The sequence below is a fragment of the Oryza brachyantha genome, chromosome 10 (assembly GCF_000231095.2).
Source record: "Oryza brachyantha chromosome 10, ObraRS2, whole genome shotgun sequence".
NCBI classification, from domain to species: Eukaryota; Viridiplantae; Streptophyta; class Magnoliopsida; order Poales; family Poaceae; genus Oryza; species Oryza brachyantha.
The window spans coordinates 13,054,658-13,073,859 of NC_023172.2; the positions used below are offsets into that span (position 1 = coordinate 13,054,658).

The 19,202-nt window shown below is 43.4% G+C and overlaps 3 protein-coding genes across 4 annotated transcripts; 2 read left to right on the forward strand and 1 right to left on the reverse strand.

The window, feature by feature from the left end:
• Nucleotides 1-1,079: 1,079 nt before the first annotated feature.
• Nucleotides 1,080-3,315, forward strand: LOC102714320 (AB hydrolase superfamily protein YfhM-like). 2 transcript variants are annotated; one of them, XM_040528237.1, is made up of 5 exons: nt 1,080-1,263; nt 1,401-1,618; nt 2,127-2,288; nt 2,366-2,601; nt 2,907-3,147. In XM_040528237.1, exons 1-5 carry the CDS (start codon nt 1,179-1,181, stop codon nt 3,043-3,045), a joined length of 840 nt encoding a protein of 279 aa, XP_040384171.1. In that variant the 5' UTR covers nt 1,080-1,178; the 3' UTR covers nt 3,046-3,147. The 2 variants fall into 2 exon arrangements, with proteins under 2 accessions (XP_040384171.1, XP_006661917.1); XM_006661854.3 differs by having other exon boundaries at nt 1,092-1,263; nt 2,933-3,315.
• Nucleotides 3,316-5,457: 2,142 nt separating this feature from the next.
• Nucleotides 5,458-8,200, forward strand: LOC102714586 (AB hydrolase superfamily protein YfhM-like). Its single transcript, XM_006661855.2, has 5 exons — nt 5,458-5,554; nt 5,673-5,890; nt 6,474-6,635; nt 7,178-7,413; nt 7,684-8,200. Exons 1-5 carry the CDS (start codon nt 5,458-5,460, stop codon nt 7,937-7,939), a joined length of 969 nt encoding a protein of 322 aa, XP_006661918.1. The 3' UTR covers nt 7,940-8,200.
• Nucleotides 8,201-11,606: 3,406 nt separating this feature from the next.
• Nucleotides 11,607-18,253, reverse strand: LOC102705013 (protein STABILIZED1). Its single transcript, XM_006662415.3, has 2 exons — nt 15,049-18,253; nt 11,607-11,976 (listed from the first exon to the last, which is right to left on the reverse strand). The coding sequence occupies exon 1, from the start codon at nt 18,172-18,174 to the stop codon at nt 15,076-15,078; it is 3,099 nt and encodes a 1,032-aa protein (XP_006662478.2). The 5' UTR covers nt 18,175-18,253; the 3' UTR covers nt 11,607-11,976; nt 15,049-15,075.
• Nucleotides 18,254-19,202: the final 949 nt, after the last annotated feature.

The window sequence follows — 19,202 nt, forward strand, 5'->3', positions numbered from 1 at the left end:
CGCAGGCCGGCAAAGGTTCGGCCTTGCGCCCACCCGCCGCCTGATCCCCTCCGAGCCTCCGGGGTGAGTGACGGGCCAGCGGCACTGGCACATCCATGGTGAGCGGTGACCACCGGTTGAGATTTGATAAAAAAGAGGATTTGATGTATTTTACGGTTAGTATTATAATTAATTTTATCCATTAATTAAAAAAGATAATTTAGGATCATAATAAAAATAATGATATTAACCCCTTAAATTTCTATTACACATAATATTATTGGTAGTATAATTTAATCACTGCTATCCGATAAAAATAGATCGGATTAAATTCTACTGTAAAATGCACCGGAGTCGGTCTTTTAAAAAGATGGAAGGGAAGGGCATTTTTTTTTAAAAAAAAGAAGTGGCAAATGCAACTGCTTGATCTCTTATGGTACTTAGCCGCAATTAAAAACTTGTTTTGGTATGCCTTTACGTATCAATATACCTATCTTAAATGCGAAAATACGAATATGTTGTTGTTTTTTCTTTGCCGTGAGCAGTGACAAATTATTCATATATTTATACTCATCTCTTTTAGCTCTTAGTGTTGAATCTTCATTTTGTAGAGGTATTTTAAATTTGAGTAGTCACTTTTATGTTTGCAATTTAAATATTGACTTTTTTTATCTACCAGTTTCATCGGCTTTTCTTTTATTCTTATGTTTATAAGCTAAAATTTAAATTTTTAAACTTAGATTTAGGGTTAACTTTTTATTTTTTGTTATAGTTTATTTTTCGGTATTTGCGTTTAGAGCAAGTTTAATAGTATAGCCAACTTTTGGCTCTCAATTGTCTATAATCAATTTAATAACTAGTTTATACAATAGTTATCTATGAATATATACTATATAATTAATATTCAGTCTCACCTATATCTTGAAGTTTGTGGTACAGTTAGCTATAAATATGTAGTCCGCTATTTTTTTTCCTTACTTATGTCTTTAAAATATGTTTATAATTAGTTTATAGCACCGTCTTATATTAATACTGCACGGATCCCATTTGGTATGAACACCCGTATATTTGGAAATTAAGTAGCCTCTCCGTATTTATGTCGCTTCCGTAGTTGGCTACTTGGCTGCTGGTTGCCCTCACTGCAGGTGCAACGACGAGCTCGCGAACGACCGGGACGACCGACGAGCCGGCCGGGAGCCATGGCCACCACGGAGCTGCAGCAGATCGAGCACGTCCACCTCCCCGTGCGGGGGCTCGCCCTCCACGTCGCGCAGGCCGGCAAAGGTAGGTGCAGGCGCCGCTCTCGCCTGCTCCCGTCCCGCGCCACGCCGTGGCTAGGTAGGTGTAGGCGGCGGCGGCGGCGGCGGCGGAGGGCGTTGCCTGAAGGGGATCGACCGGTGTTGATTTGTTGGTTGTTGCAGGGGAGCTCGGGACGGTGGTGTTCCTGCACGGGTTCCCGGAGATATGGTACTCGTGGCGCCACCAGATGCTGGCCGTGGCCGCCGCCGGCTACCGCGCCGTCGCGCCGGACTGGCGCGGGTACGGGCTCTCCGAGCAGCCGCCGGAGCCGGAGGCGGCGGAGTTCGACGACCTGGTCGAGGATCTCCTCGGCATCCTCGACGCCCTTGCCGTGCCCAAGGTAAGAGCTTCAGTTGGTCACAAATTTTAGCCGCTTTTGAGTTTTGTGTCCTAGTTCGGTTAACTGCGTAATAATGCCTTCAGGCTTCAGCTATACTAGCATGTAAATGGAAGGCATAATTGATAATTTATAACTGGGTGGAGAAAGCTCTGATTTTTGGTAGATTTTTGTATAGTATTGTTTGAATCCTGGATAATTTGTAAAGTACAACATAGATATTCTGTGTCGCAAGGAAGAGATTTAGAGTGGATAATTTGTTTATGCTGTTAGGTCGTCAATTGATTACACTATCATTTCTACCGAATTTATCTGAATTTTGTAAAAGGCTATGTTTGTAGCCTCAATAATCAGTAGTGTATTAGTGATCTGAAAAATACCATTTTTTCTCTATAAAAAGATAATGATATCAATTTCTCCATAATGAAACCAGTTCCAGGTAATTGTCTTGTCTTAAGTCCAAATAAAAACTTTATCTTACTCCTCATCGTTTATTCGTTTCTTGTCTCAGGCATTCCTTGTTGGAAAGGATTTTGGAGCCATGCCAGCTTATGATTTTGCTCTCCGTCACCCAAACCGCACATGTGGTGTGATGTGTTTGGGCGTCCCTCTCCGCATCACTGATTTGTCCTTCAACACATTACCAGAAGGACTCTATATTTTACGTTGGGCGGTAATTCTCAAGCTGTTATGCCAAAATATAAAATGCATGATTTGTTCACAGTGATCATGAAGAAACTTATCTTGTAGCAACCAGGAAGAGCAGAGGCTGACTTTGGTAGGTATGATGTCAAGAGAGTTGTACGCACCATCTACATACTGTTCTCTAGAAGCGAGATCCCTATAGCTAAGGAAGATCAAGAGATCATGGATCTTGCAGACTTGTCAACACCCCTTCCAGAGTGGTTTACCGAGGAGGATCTTTCTGTCTACTCGTCCCTCTATGAGAAGTCTGGTTTTCGATATCCGCTGCAAATGCCATACAGGTTAACATCAATCCATCAACTGTCAATACTCAGTTGTACTACCTCCGTCTCCGTCTCAGATTATAAGTGATTTTGACTTTCTGTTTATAATGTTTGACTACTCGTCTTATTAAAAAAAATTAAAAGTATTATTTATTTTGTTTATTGTTTTCTTTATTATTAGTAGTAGTTTAAGTATTACTTATAAATTTTTATATTTGCACTAAATTTTTAAATAAGACGAATTGTCAAAAATTACAAGTGAATAGTCAAAATCTCATATATTATGGGACAGAGGAAGTACTAAGTTTGTCGATGTTTGATAGTTTAAGATCTGCATTATGCTTGCTAGGTCTATGCATCAGAGGAAACCAATTGGTGATGCAAAATTCCAGGTCCCGGTGTTTGTTGTCATGGGGGAGAAAGATTATGCCCTCAAGTTTCCTGGTACTGAATCTGTTATGAAAGACGGTAGTATGGAGAAGCATGCACCAGACCTAAAGATCGCCTACATCCCTGAAGGATGCCATTTTGTGCAGGAGCAATTCCCAGACTTGGTGAATGAGCTCCTGCTTGGCTTCTTGAAAGACCATCCTAATGTTTAGACGCCCCTACCATGGCACTCTTCAAACATGCTATAATTTCGCCTGAAACATTATATTGTGCGATACTGTAATATAAACTATGATAAATTATCAATAAAAGATCTGTTACGGTCAATGTTACTTTCAGTTACGTCGGATATGTGTGAACTTATTATACCTTGTTTGTGTGGCTAGTGTTGTCAGCAATGGGAAGACAATACTAATGATTTTGTTTTTAACATGGTTGTTATACCATGATTCTATCAAGTCAAGAAATGAGTATTTTAAGAAAAAAAAATGTGTAGTGACCCTTGAGCTGAATTTGCTTCAAAATATAACTACTCATCTGAACCAACCAATCATAACCATTTATCACTTCAACCTTAATCCTCCAAATAAAGACATTAGTATCTGTTTTGAGATGGAGGAGCAGGATTCTCATAATCCGGGTGGTTCTAATGGCACAATTTCCCGCAATTTTGGTTACTCCGGATTTGATATTCCTAATTAACATTCCATGTGATTCTACCAAACATAGGAATTAACTAAGATTAGGATTATTGCATGATCCTTGAGAATCTAACATACATTACTTCAACTAAATGCACCTTAAAAGCATATGCACATGAATAACACATAAATTGCATGTTATGTCATTTGAATTTCAATTAAACTCACGTACCACTTGGGTTGCTAGGTGATATATAGAACAAACATATGAATTTAAGATAATAAGGGGAAAGCATGATGCGAGGCCTCATGTTTATTTCTATTTTTTCCTCCACATTTGTATACGAAATATTGTCCAATAAAGAGGAATTTTAACAGAATTTATAAAGGATGATCATTTGCTATAAAAATATTTACGGAATGTATCTTCGTAAAACAAACACTATAATTCCTCAACTTTCTCTCGTTCTGTTGTATGACTCGTTATTTAGGATATATTTGTTTTGTAGCTAAAATAAAACTATAAATTGGCACTATCAAAATCTCGTCGTGTAAGAACATGAAAATAATGGTCGGATACTCGGCTTGCAGCCTTACCAAATTTTGATATCATTTTAGGAGTGAAAGTTTCCAGAACTACTAAAAAATGTGGTAGTTAGCGACGGTTAGTGTTTGTTTAATGCTAAAATTTACCCATATATAATTTTTTAATAACAAACTAAATATACACTTAAATCCTACTCCTTCTGTCCCTTTTTTTTACCTTTCTCTTATCCCACACATACCAATATATAACCAAAAGACTAAAATGACATTTACTTTTTCAATTTGCAATGTATTTATCCCCCATATGCTCCAACCAATGAATTTCTCATCTACTTTATCAAACTCTAATACAATGATTGCTCTAAAATAAAGTATTCATAGGACAAAACTTATCGCCCCATATGTGGCTAGGAAGCAGGAGAGAAGGAAGGGTGGCCGACGTAAAGAAGTAACAACAAGGAGGACTATGCCGCCACCGCCGCCATCAGCGATGACAACCACGAGCAAGAGGGGTGAAACGACCACCAAGTCGTGTGTGTTAGAGACACTGGATTTGGAAGGTCGCCATCCATCGAGCTCATCTCCATGCTACCGGAGCCTCTCGTCTCTTTGCTATCTCATTGCTAGGTTGAAGAAGGCCTGCCAGATATGGGCACCCTGGCCGCCATGCCATCCTGACTGCTAGCAGCACCCTAATCGCCGCTGCCCCAATCCACACCGCTCCCAACCGCCGTCGACTGCCGCATGGTGATCCAGGTCGCCTCCGCCTACCGATCGACGTCGTGCCCTACCTCAGACATGATCTCCACCCTGTCCGCCCCAATCTGCGCCACCGGTGGAGGGGTATGGGACGGAGCGCTGCCGGTGGAAAGGGATTGGAGAGGGAGCGTCGCCGATGGAGGGGGTGAGATCGGCGTCGGTGGAGGGGATGTGGTGTGCACGTTAAAGATTGGGGTGATACAATATATATTTTCTTTTTATATTTTTGGGTTATAGTATAAAAAATTTAGTCATATTTGTAAAATAAAACAAAACAAGTTTTAAACTAGAATATATTAGCTGAAATGCAAAATTTATGTACGTAGATTCTATTGAGAAAAGCATTCACTATAGAATGAGTATCTCTATAGATAATTTCATCTGGTGGTACGTTGAGATCGGTGCCCGTCACCGTCGTCATGTGAGGCATCTCCCTGTCACTGCACCTCACCACGTCTCACTCCCTCCCAGTCCCCGCGTGCGTGCTCTGCTGCTGCTACTACGACGACTCCGGTCCACGGCGAGCCGGCCGGAGACCATGGCCACGACGGAGCAGCAGCAGCAGCAGCAGAAGATCGAGCACGTCCACCTCCGCGTGCGGGGGCTCACCCTCCACGTCGCGCAGGCCGGCAAAGGTTCGGCCGTCTGATCCTTCCGCTTCGCTACGTGTTCTTGCTTCTTCTTGTCGTCGAGTTGCCTTGCCTTAGCTATAGCCGGGGTGCTTGTTTTGGTTGCTGTGCGTCGCCGGCGCAGGCGAGCTCGGGACGGTGGTGTTCCTGCACGGGTTCCCGGAGATATGGTACTCGTGGCGCCACCAGATGCTGGCCGTCGCCGCCGCCGGCTACCGCGCCGTCGCTCCGGACTGGCGCGGCTACGGCCTCTCCGACCAGCCGCCGGAGCCGGAGGCGGCGGGGTTCGACGACCTGGTCGAGGATCTCCTCGCCGTCCTCGACGCCCTCGCCGTGCCCAAGGTAGCTAGCTAGCCTCTCGCGTTGACTTTTCCCACATTATGAAGTTTATACTCCTTTTGAAACTTGAAAGATTTATATTGTGTTGTTTGAACCCTGGATCATTTGTAACGACAAAATAACACGCAAACTTGAAACTTTGATTGTCGTAATGGGGGGATTTGAATTAATTCAGTATCTTAAAAAATGAGGAGATTTGGAGGGGTAATCTGTTTCTGTTGCAAAGTCATCCATTTGATTTGAAGCACGCTATCAGTTCTACCGAACTGATCTGAAAGATGGTTTAGCACCAATAATCAAGCGTCCATTAGAGGTCTTAAACATAAGGGCATGTTTGGATAATGGTTTACGAAGAGTGGAATTGGGAAATGAAAATGAATGGATGGTTAGGATGGAATGAGATAGGAAGAATGTATGGCTGAGATTTTAATATATACTTTGGGGGATGGTAAATCGATTATCTAACTCATTTGTCAAATGGACTACTAACATACTCGATTAAGATGCTATTAGAAGTCAATTTCTCCCTACTGAGACCAATTCCTCTATTGTTTTCTTGCGATAATTTATATTTTCTTTGTGTTAGGCATTCCTTGTTGCAACGGATTTCGGGTCCATGGTAGCTTATGATTTTGCTCTTCGTCATCCAAACCACACATGTGGCGTGATGTCTTTGGGTGCTCCCTTTGTTTCTGACAGGACGTCCTTTAACACATTACCAGAAGGATTTTACGTCTTACGTTGGGTGGTAATTCTCTGACCTCAAAACTACCGTCTATATGGAAAAAAGTTATTACTATCTACATTCCAAAATATAAGCATTTTTAAAATTATTAGAATAGACTAAGGAGATATCAAAATATTCATTTTTACTCACTTCAGTGGTTAATTTTTGAATTTTGAATTGATTAGATTATCGTTATAAGCATCTGCAGGTTGGCATTGAAATCTATGGAATGATTGAAATTATGAGAATTAGTGCAAAAAATGCTTATATTGGGGTATAAACTTTTAGTCCTAGAAATATTTATATTCTTGGACGGATGGAGTACATGATTTGCCTATAGTGATCACCAAAAAAAATTATTAGTCCGTTTGGCAAATGGGTTAGATAATTGATTTCCCATCCACCAAAAGATATATTAAAATCTCAACCACCCATTCTTCCTATCTCATTCCCATATTAACCATCCATTCATTCTTATTTCCCAATTCCACTCTTCGACCATAACCCATTATCCAAACATGCCCTATGCAAATTCTAAAAATGCAAATTTTCTATTCCTGTAGCAACCAGGAAGAGCTGAGGCAGACTTTGCCCGGTATGATGTCAAGAGAGTTGTACGCACCATCTACATTCTCTTCTCTAGAAGCGACATCCCCATAGCTGAAAAAGATCAAGAGATCATGGATCTTGCCGATTTGTCAACACCCCTTCCCGAGTGGTTTACTGAGGAGGATCTTGACGTCTACTCATCCCTCTATGAGAAGTCCGGTTTCCGATATCCCCTACAGATGCCATATAGGTAAGAGCTTTTTTAACATCCTTAAAAAAGTAACTCAAGATAATATATTTTTCAGTATAAAAATTTAGTACTCAAGGTACAATGTACTTATCAAAATTTTGTACTAAAATTTTTGGTACATCAAGCTACTTTTTAAAGACGGTAAAAATGCCCTATAGGTAAACATCATACATAGTTACGTGGCATTGTAGTAATTCATTAACGGCCAATTTTCAATAGCACCAGCTATATGAGTGTTTGACAGTTCTACATCTGTGCTGCACCTCTCAGGTCTCTCTTTAAGAGGAAACCAAATGGAGACGCAAAATTCCAAGTTCCAGTGCATGTTGTCATGGGGGAGAAAGATTATGTCTTCAAGTTCCCTGGTGTGGAGTTCGCCATGAGAGACGGTGGTATGGAGAAGCATGCACAAGACCTGAAGATCACCTACATCCCTGAAGGGTGCCATTTTGTGCAGGAGCAGTTCCCGGACCGTGTGAATGAGCTCCTGCTTGGCTTCTTGAGAGACCATCCTGTGGCTGTTTAAATGCCCCCCCATAGTGCTTCATGACAGGAGCATTATATTCTGTGAGATTATGATGTGAATTGTTATTAATAAACGAACAGTTATGGATGATATTACTTTCATTAATGCTACTTACTCTTTACCCAATCTTTCGCTTTGGACTGGGTGATTTTTCGTTTGTTGTAATTTGGACTATCCAAAACACTTTGTCAACTACATCAACGATCGAGAGAACTTTGGCTCTGGTACATTGATGAATCATAATACCTTGGCCAAAGGAGAAGGTGGACATGGTTAAGAGAAAAGGAGCCTCATTGTTTTGGAACTTCATATAAACATATATCAAATTTTAAATTTCAGAGCTTAGTTTTAAATTTGATTTTAGGATTTTTTATTATACTTTTACATATAAATAATTTTTTAATTATTATATGTTTTTCTAGTTACAAAGATTATGATGAAGATTTAGGATGATCCAAGGGCGTGAACTAGTTTTTTTTTTTGCCGGGTCGGCTGAAAACCGACCAAAATTCATTAAGTAGAAAGAGAATGTACAAGCTCAAAATACAACGGTTGGGGTTGCAAGTCGACAGGAAGCTGTCGAGAGATATTAATGCAGATAGGGACCCCAGGCCCCAGTTAGCAACCTCGTTGCCTAAATTGCACTGTTACTTGCTCATTAACCTTCACCATCCCTAAAGATCCCAGCCTCCTTCCAGATTAACACCTCTGCTCTGATATCATTGAAAATGGTTTGCACTGTGCTGACGCGACTCTCAAAGATGCGGGTGTTTCTCTCCTTCCAGACTGACCAGCAAGCCAGCATGCACAAGGAGTCGAACGCTTCTCTGTAGCTCGTCCGACAACCTCGTCTTGCCTCCAACCACCAGTCTATCAATCCAGCATCCCTCGGTCCTGGTGGCGAGAACCTGACTCCCGACCAATCTCTCAGGCGCGCCCAGAGATCCTGAGTAAACCTGCAGTGGACAAATAGATGTGTGCAATCCTATTGTTGTGATGTGCATAGGACACACTGATCTTGGTTTGGCCATCCTCTCTTCCGTAGGTTGTCAACCACGCAAAAAACTTCACTCGTGGCGGCGCTTTGGCTTTCCAGATCAATGAAGTCGCGGGCGAGATCGTTCTGGCTATGAAGAACAGCTCATAAGCAGAGGACACCGAGAAGCATCCATTCACCGACGGTAACCAGGTCACCTCATCTCTTGAACCCGGCGTTAGCTGCACCACGGAAACCGTGTCCCAAAGTTCCAGGAATTGGGCTAGAGCCGGCGCGGATAGCCCCCCCTGAATCTGCTTGACCCACCGCCTATTCCGCAGGGCCTGCTTAACCGAGATATTCGGGCGTGGAACGAAAGAGAATAGGAGCGGCCATCTCCTGCTGAATGGCCCTCCCGGCAGCCAAGAGTCTTGCCAGAAATCTGTGCACTCGCCATCGTGGCGGTCCTCACTATTCCTTGAAGCTCTGCTTCGATCTTCATCGGCACTAAGGTCCATGGTCTTCCGTGCTGCTCAATCCGGCGCACGAGCCAGCGCATACGCATGGCCTTTCCCCAGAGGTGAACATCTCGAATCCCAAGGCCGCCATGATCAAGGGGGACACAGACATCCCTCCAGGCAACTAGACAATGTCCGCCATTAATCTTTTCCTGTCCTTTCCATAAGAAACCTCGACATTTGCGTTCAACATCCTTAATCGCCCAACATGGCAGTGGTAGGACTGCCTGGAAGTGCATGGTGAGTGCCAACAAAACCGATTTAATCAGTCTCGCGCGGCCATCTGGGGATAACAGCCTCGGGATCCAGCCAGCAATTTTCTGAGAGAGCCTGTCAATGTATGGATGGATCTCTGCTCTTGTTGGCTTCCTCGTCGAGAGCGGCAATCCCAGGTAGACAGTCGGGAACTGTTGCACCTTGCAATCAAGTGCGGCAGCTACCAGGTCGATTCGATCCTGTGAGCATCTGATCGGGGAGATTGCACTCTTGGAAAAATTAACTCGCAACCCAGATGCTTCCCCAAACAGATGGAGAATGGCTTTAACCGTCAAAGCCTCTCTCTCCGTCGGATTGAAGAACCAGACAGCATCATCAGCAAACATTGCTAGGCGGGGAACCGGCTGCCTTTTGGAGCTCAAACGATCAAGGAGCCCAGCTGCCTCAGCTGCAAGGATCAAACTCTGCATCAGATCCATCACAATGACGAACAACATGGGGGATAGGGGATCGCCCTGCCGCAAGCCCCTTGCCGGTTTGAATGCTTGTCCTTCTCGCCCATTGATTAGGACTCGTGTCTCTGCTGTCGTTAGTAGTGCCACCATCCAATTCCTCCATCTCGCACTGAAGCCCTTGTGCTTAAGCAGGTCCAGGAGGAAGGCCCATGAGACCGTGTCAAACGCCTTGGAGATGTCGAGCTTGAGCAGCATCATCTGTTTCTTTTGGCGGTGGAACTGATCTGTCAATCCTTTGACGAAGATGTAGCTCTCATGCAGTGATCCACCTCTGATGAAAGCCGTTTGACTTGGAGAAACCAGCTCATTCATACGGTGCGCCAACCGCCTTGCTAGCACTTTGGTTGCTAGTTTGGCGAAGCTATGTACCAGGGATATGGGCCTGTAATCCTTGATTGCTGTCGGCGAATCCTTCTTTGGGAGAAGAGTAATCAATGCTGTGTTTAATCTGGCAAGATTTTGAGTATTTCCAGTTTGCAACTTCAGTAGTTCCGCCAAGACATCTCCTTTAATGATTCCCCAGCATTTTTGGTAGAATACTCCCGTGTATCCGTCCGGACCCGGAGCTTTTTCATTTGGCATGGCTCGAATTGTGTCCCAGACCTCTTCCTCTGAGAATGGCTCATCGAGCTCCACGAGGTTGACTGTCCGGCAATTCAATTTGCGGAAATCAACCGGCTGATAGCGCGGCGGTGCAGACCCGAGGGTGTTGGCAAAGTACCGAGTGGCAAGCTCTTCAAGGTCAGCCTGTGTTGTGGCTATGTCACCCTCGAACTCCAACCGTGGGATTGTCAGCTTCCTTCGCCTGGCCTTAATTCTGAGGAAGAAATAGGCCGAGCCTGCGTCTCCAGGCCTTAGCACCGCGATTCGCGGACGCTGTCTGATGCATCGTCCAAATTGAAATGTTGACAGAAACATCGTCCAAATTGCAGCAAAATTTTGTCAGCGAGTTTGACATGCAGCAAATAACCAAGGTACAGTCGGCGTCGCCTCTGCGCTCCCTCACTGGTCATGACTCGTGATCACCGCACGCGACTGCGTCACGCTCAGTGCCGCGTCCGCGGCGGCCAGCTTCTTGAAAGACCAGTGTTAAGATTTATTACTAAAGTGGATAGTATGTTTTAATTATAACTCATATTTTATGTAAAAATTTTTAGTAAGACGAATAGTCAAACATACATAAAAAAATCAAATGTATCCTCTATTAAAATACGAATGACGTGAATTATCAACAAAGAATATACGAGTATACATTCTGTTATGGTTGATGTTGCTTTCATACTTGAGTAATGATAGCCAGGTTTCATATCTAGTTTCCACTGAAAATTTATGAATTATTTCTATCATGAAGGATCTGTTACCATTGATCCTGAAAAGAAAACAGTTTGTTATTTTTTGAACAGAGCATCAAAGCTGTTGCCAAATGCATAAACCTACATCACTTTGTCACATAACAGAGAGCATCAAGCCATTCATTCTATGTTGCCTCATGCACAAACTACATCTTGGTTCTGTAGCATCCTCACATATTGCATTTAGCAATCTGACACTATCATGCTAAAACTACATCATTCCTGGCTAATAGGTATCTCGAGTATGTCAACATGACCACGGTAGGGCATACAAATGGTATAGGTTTAGCTCTTTAGTTAAGCTTAATCCTTCTCCAGGTAATCGTCATGGTTGGGAGAGTGCAACAAGTCCGGTGGTGCAGAAGTTCGCAGAATAAGCGGTGTTGCTTGAGTCTGCATAACTGGGTTTCTTTCTCTACATATTCCATCGTCGCATTGTCCACATGCAGAAGAAATAGACCTGGTAGCAGAGGGAATGGAAAAAAATTTCAGTTTGGGGCATGGGGACATCCAATAAGACAAGGACTAATCCAAGCATCGACAACAAGGATGTGACAGATCAAACAACTCTCTCTCACACACACACACAGAGAGAATTTAGGCTTTGTTTAGTTCCAAAAAAAATTCTAAAAATATCACATCAAATCTTTGAACATCTAAATGAAGCATTAAACATAGATGAACCAGAAAACTAATGGCACAGTTATGTGAGAAATCGTGGATTTTTTTAGACTAATTAGTCCATGATTAGCCATAAGTGCTACAGTAACCAATATGTGCTAATGACGGTATAATTAGGCTCAAAAGATTCGTCTCGCGGTTTCCAGACGAGCTGTGAAATTTGTTTTTTCATTCGTGGCCAAAAACCCCTTTCGACATCCGGTGAAACGTCAGACGTGACATTTCCGCCAAAGAATTTTGCCATCTAAACACCCCTTATTTGATAACAAAATGTAGAAATTTGCGCTTGTTATGTACTAAAAAATCTAACAAGAAAGAATAATCCCTGAGTCACTCTATCTGAAATGGAAGACATATTGCATAAAAATTCTGAAGCTGACAAACAGGAAAATATAAACCTTAAAAAATAAGCAAAAAAGGATATTCACTTAAAAAACATTATATGTATTTGAAACAAATCATTCACAATATTAAAACAAATCATGCTGCAGGATACAGGCAATATAACAACAATATATTGACAAAGGATCAGTAAGAACAAAATTAAAAATCTAGAACCCGAACTACAATGACACTGATAAACAAGGCATGCTTGACATTCAGCTCATCATATGGACCTAATTGCCTAAATGTTTTTTCATCAAACCTCCAATTCTGACAATGGTTGAAAGTTGAAACAGACGTGCTAGGGGGAAAGGTGGTGAAATTACTAAGTAGACACTTCCTTTCTTAACCAGCGAATAAGCATTTGCTTTGCATGACTAATTAGAAGAAAAAAAGAAAGACAGGGCTTTATTTGAGAACTGTACAAATTTGAATTTCGTAATTGATAATGATAATAAAAAAATAATTTACAACATATTGAACTAAATTTACAGTTTTACAATGTAAATGCAGTACAACTATACTGTAATTACAATTGGACTGTACTGTACTACATTTAATCTAACTTTATCACAACCTTAGACATTGGAACCACCAAAACCTGTAGCAACAATACTCATGCCAACAGAAAATAAAATGCTACTAACACATTAAAGGCAAGGCGCACATAAAAGAAAAGCAAAGAGGATGCTAAAGTCCACCACCTAAGAATGCATGTAATTCACAAAACAACAATTTTGAACTCATTTTCATACACAATAATATTTGAAAACCATTATACGTTCTTAACAAAATGAATAAGGAAAATAAGAACACTTAAACCATTAAAAAAATCAGGTCCAGATCTAAATACACCATACAGGTTCAGGAAAACAAAAATCCACCATCAGAATGAATAAGAATATATCTTCCTACTAGTGATTTCATAGTTGTCCTAATTAGCATCTGCCTAGAAAATGCTAGGATCATGACTTGGCTAACAAAACATCACTTTGTAAAAGAATTTGCCTACAATGCTCATGCAAACCATGAAAATACATTCTTCTAGAATCCAGGAATCCCATAACAATCTTTCCTGTTACTGAGTGCCCATTGCATTGCAGGCTCACATCTAAGTTCAAGTGAACTGCATAATGCAGTAAAATTCCCTTACTGAAATTATGCCAATGAAATTACTAAGGAGATGACAAGGAATGTGCAAATTAAGGAGAAATTAACGCCACCTGTGTAAACGAAAAATAGGTGTGAACAAGAATAAATCTACAATCTACAGATTTAGCAAATCATTAGATGTGACATGGTACTACTAAATACAATACTAGCCTGGAATTAACATGAGGCAGCATACATATGTGATGTCTCCCTTTAATCAACTTCAATATGACTAATGTTCCCACTGTGTTGTGGTTATAAGTGCCAATTAGCAAAAACTGGCCAGATAGCACCTTGAGAGCGCCACTGCTCACCGGCTTTTGTGATCCATGATGCACACTCCCTCGTCGAACAAATCAGCACCAAAATGCTTTGCAAGTAGGCTGTTGTACATATCCACGGTGCGCACTAAAACCATCCCCACGTTGAACGGACCGGCATAAAACATTTGGGGAAACCCCCTACCAAATCGAAGAAGAAATGCAGTAATGCACAGATCTAAACCAGCAAAAAACTGAACAATAATCAAAGGAAAACGTAGAGCAGTGCCCCAAAAAAAAACTCCAACAAGGCGACGCTACACACTAGCACACAACTCAAAGGCAAGGGGAATCCAGTGGTGGCAATAGAAATATAGCACGGCAAGGGAATGGTGAAAATTGTCGGCACACCCTCTCTGCCTCGGTGTGGCAATCTGGAAACCTTGAAGAGAATGCTTAAGACAGAACCATGGATATCTGAGATGAGTATATTGTTAAAAAAAGTCACAACTCGCAGCTTAAAGGTTCCGACCACATGGAACCCATTAATAAAGGAGACAAGGCTGAAGTAGGCTCTCGGGCAAAAAGATTGCAAAAATCTCAGAACATCCTACAGCCACAACCCACAAATCTGACAGAGATTGGGACAGAAATGTGTCTGACACATTTGTAGCAAAACCATTATAACTTATATATCATCGATATCTTTGCATTTGTGCACAGCAGTTTCATAGTTATAAGCAGCTTATAATTGAATTTTCAGACTAACTTGGCACACAATCTAGTTAGATTTAAACTAGGTAGATCTACTCAATGATACAAACAAAATAAATGATAATAGCCCTACTTGTCACAACTCACAAACGAATTAATTGCAACTCAAATCTTAAGAACTCCTCACAATATTCTTACATAATACTATAGCTTATAGCTGAATAATAAAATGGAACACAACAGAAAGTATTTCAATATAAGACATCATAAAGTGCAGAAATACAGGAACATAATAACAAAGTTCTTTGTCAGAGAAGTATGATGAGAATGCACCAAATTACCTTATCAAAAGAGAAAAACAACATGGACTACGGATCTGCAGCATTTGGATTTTCTTCCTGGCCAAGAGCCACCACAGCTTTCTTCAGAAGGGCCTCAACCGATAGATGTGAGTTCTCAACAGCTTTTGTTATTGCTTGCCATCTCTCTCCATGCTTTGGTTCTGCTGCAACACATCTTTGTAGAACATCCTTTTGTGTATCAGCATTTCCATGTTGTAGTTCAAATTTATAGTACAAGGCCCAAAAATCTCCAATGTCTGGAGAAAGAGTAACAGCTCTGTTCAACCAACTCCTTGCTTTATCAACCTTCCTGTCATGCCAAAATAGTTTAGCCACGGCTGCAATGACATGAGGATCATGGTCACATCGTTTTATAGCATCTGAGCTCTTTGCTTTACGTTGGGGACGTGGCACCATCTCTATAGCTGCAGCCCACAAAATACCACTCGTTGGGCACTCCTGTAATGCCTTGGCTAGTAGAGCATCAGCTTCCTTTTTGTTCCCATGCCTCAATTCAGCTCGAACTGCTGCAAGCCAAAGTTCAGGTGTAGCTGGGTTCTTCTTTCTTGCCATAGTGAGAACAGCACGTGACTTGCTCAAGCCATTTATCTTCTCCTCTAGATTAGCTAGAGAGAGCCAAAGAGGGATGCAACTAGGGCAGTGTTTCAGTGCATTCTCATAAACCTCCTTTGCCTTGGCTCCATGACCAAGCCGGTCTTCCATTTGCCCAAGCATTAACCACAGTTTGAAGAATGAAGGGAATAACTTCAGACCTTCCTCCAACAGCTTCCTTTCCTCATCTACATTCCCTAACTCTCTTTCAACAATGGCAGATTTCATCCAGACCCTCTCAGTGCCTCCTCTTTCCCTAGCCTTTGACAAAAGAATTCTTGCTCTCTCTGGTTCATTGTTCTCAAACTCAAGCTTGAAAGCAGCTAGCCAGATCTCCTCTGAATTGGGGAGAGAAGCGTAAGCTTCCTGAAGAATGGCTCGGGCAGCCGGGACATCTCCAGCCAGCCATTTCTCCTTTGCACTCATAAGCCACAACACTTCTGCACGTGGATTGTATGTAACAGCCTTCCTGAGGAGATTATAAAGAGAATCCTTGGTCCCATGGCTCTTCTCAAGCTGAGCCGCTTTCAGCCAAATACTCTTCTTGGAAACGAAGACACTGAGCGCATGTGCATAGATGGCACGGGCTGTCTCAATTGAACCACGTTTCTTGCATTCCTCAGCATCAGCGACCCATGTGCGCTTTCTGTCTTCATCATCAACACCAATGCCAATAGTATTCTTCACAATAGCCTGGCAAGTCAACACAGATCCAGCCCGTTCAGCTGCTTCTGCTTCCTTTAGCCATGCCTCCCTGTCAATATCCAATCCTTCTCTCTGTAAAGTTCTTATACTTCTCTCAATCACCTTGTTTACTGACTGGGTGTTTCCATTAGCTTCCTCCAGCTTTGCAGCTGTAATCCAGATAGCAGGCTCCTTAGGGAGTTTTTCTCTTGCCTTGTTAAGTACCTTTTTTGCTTGGTCATACGTCTCCAACCTCGCTAGGGCAAGCCACAGTTCCACATGGAGTGGGCAGCACTCTACAGCCCTGTGAAGCAACAGCCTTGCATCTTCCTCATTTGCAAGCTCTACTACTGCTTTCCACAGCCTGACTGAATCAGGAATGTGCTCCAACCCTTTTCTCAAAACCCTACTCTTATTCAGATCACTCATTTCCAATTTTGCTGCCTGCAACCACAGCTTCACAGAATTGGGAATTGCCTTCACACCCCTGGCAATCACTGCCTTTGCCTCGTCTGGACTAGCCAACCGGCATGCCTCGAGCCAAACATCCTCATTTGTGGGGCACTCCTCACAGCCACGCTGGATTAGCTGCCGAGCAACCTGAAGCTTGCCAGCAACCTCTTCAAGCCTAGCAGCAGCAATCCATCCTGGTGGATGCTTTGGATTCGTCTGTGTGACTGACTTGAGCAATAATCGCGCCTTTTTTATGTCAGAGATCTCAGCATCACTAGTAATCTTCATACTTTTCAGGTCTGTCAAGTAACCCTTTGGATCAACAACAGTAAGACCAGATACCGAATCCGACAGCCTATCCAGCTTCAAAGAAAGCACAGTGCCACGACCTTCGCCCACAGCTGTCAGATCGGTAACTGGAGTCTGTGCCCATGGCGTCTCGGTGCCACCGGCTGCACGGCTCTTGGGATCCAGTGCAGTGACATGCTCCTGCTCCTGCCGGGCCTTCTCAAGCAGGGTATCTGGCACGGGAACAAAACTCTCAAACCGCTTCTTCTTGTTGCGCAGCGAGTAGTCACCAATTTCTGGTATGCTTTCCCACTCTTGTGCGGACAAATCGACCAGCTTACGCTTCAAATCAGCGAATTGCTCCGTGATCTTAGGGTTGGACGCACGGTACTTCTCGATCTCCTGCTTCAGCCGAGCCTCTCGCCGGTCCTTCCGGCGCGAGTCCATCCTCTGGTCGATGCTCTCCCAGACCGCATCTGCCTCGCGGTCATCGTCATCGTAGTCTGCGTTGGAGAACAAGCCAGCATCATTGCCCTCAAACTCGTCGAACTTCTGGTTCTCGTCGTACCCCTTCTCCTCGTCGCCGCCCTCATCATCGCCGTCGTCCCCAGGCGGCTTCCCACGTCCGCGCCCGATGGCGGGAGCGGCGGCGGCGGCGGACCGGTCGGGCAGATCAGGCGCCGCGCGGGCGGGCCCGATATCCGAACGGGTGGTGAACCCGGTGGCACCACGACCTAGACCCGCCACGTAGTTGGGCGGCGGCTTGGAGTTGAGGAAGTCGTAGCGCGCAGGGCGCGCGGGGGGCTGCGCCGACGGGGGCGGGGGCGCCGCGGGGGTCGGGCCGGTCATCCCTCCGAGCAGGGGGAGGTGGACTAGCAGCGAGGAGGAGGCCGCGACCTGGAGTGACGCCAGGAGCGGGGAAGGCTCGGCCGGGAGGAGGCGGCGGTGGGAGAGGTAGAGCCGGAGCTGCTGCGGCGGGACGCCGCCGCAGACGCGGGAGGCGGAGGAGGCGAGGTCGGCGAGCGTGGCGGTGGAGGGGTCCAGGTCGACGTGGTGCGTCCTCCCGTCGGGCGCCCGGAGGAACACCATCGCGGCGGCGGCGGCGGCGGCGGCGGAGGAGGCGGCGAAGTACTACTAGATTGGTTTGGGGTTTTGAAGTCGTGGGGATGGGGAAGAATACGGAATTTGTGCATCTCCGTCCAGGCAAAAACACTTCGTTTTCGTTCCATTGCTCAAAGTTCGAACATATGTTTTATTTAAAAAATTTATTAAATAATTAAAAAAATATATTGTGCTATTTATATTTTACTATTTAATAAATAAAAATATTAATTGTAAAAATGTTTCAAATAAAACTAAAATTTAAACAGTATATTAAAAAGGTAAAAAAATTCTAGAACGGAGAAATATTAATTAAGTTGGCTTACTGTCTGATGGGTTTGTGTGTATCGAGTCAGTGGCAAACGTGAGGCGGTGCGCCGCGTGGGCCTTTTTGAGCTGGGCTAACAACATGGGCCGTGCCCCTGTGTGCATGTGCGAGGGATGGAAAAGGTCCAAATTTGCTCCCTCAAGTATATAGGTCGGAACAAGAGATGGCAACGAAGCCCCCGATCCGAGACTTGATGTGTATTTACTCTACTAATAGTCGTATGTGATTAAATTTCTGCACTCATGGGTCTATTAATGGTTAGAAATTCTTACCTGTTGGGTTACTTGGGTAGGTGGATATAGGTTTGTTCTTTAGCCATATGTGCCCGCTAACTCATGAGTATAAAATTTTCTGCTTGTGGAGCCTTTAGTCTGGTATGGTGGTATGGAATTACTATCTAATTCTTAAATTTTGAATCATGATCGTATGGTTTGTTCACTTTCTTTTAATGCCAACATTAAAAACCATGGTTGCCTAACATGATTTTGATATTTGATTGTAATATAATTGTTTGATTGTTGTGTAAAGTTATAAGTATTCTAAGTTAGTGCTATGAGTATTCGTTGAGTACCTATCATCCGTGCATGTGTGTGTGGGTATGGGGAGAATGTTTCACCTGCTAGTGGGAATGGGTGTTGTAGTGGGAACTTAGTTGTCATGGATGTATGTATGAGAATATGGGATAATA

Coding starts and splice junctions, on each gene's coding strand:
- LOC102705013 (XM_006662415.3), bottom strand. CDS start 18,174: ATGGTGTTCCTCCGGGCGCCCGACGGGAGGACGCACCACGTCGACCTG.
- LOC102714586 (XM_006661855.2), top strand. CDS start 5,458: ATGGCCACGACGGAGCAGCAGCAGCAGCAGCAGAAGATCGAGCACGTC. Junction 6,636..7,177: donor TTTACGTCTTACGTTGGGTG/GTAATTCTCTGA, acceptor CTATTCCTGTAG/CAACCAGGAAGAGCTGAGGC. Junction 7,414..7,683: donor CCCCTACAGATGCCATATAG/GTAAGAGCTTTT, acceptor TGCACCTCTCAG/GTCTCTCTTTAAGAGGAAAC.
- LOC102714320 (XM_006661854.3), top strand. CDS start 1,179: ATGGCCACCACGGAGCTGCAGCAGATCGAGCACGTCCACCTCCCCGTG. Junction 1,264..1,400: donor CGTCGCGCAGGCCGGCAAAG/GTAGGTGCAGGC, acceptor TGGTTGTTGCAG/GGGAGCTCGGGACGGTGGTG. Junction 2,602..2,932: donor CCGCTGCAAATGCCATACAG/GTTAACATCAAT, acceptor TATGCTTGCTAG/GTCTATGCATCAGAGGAAAC.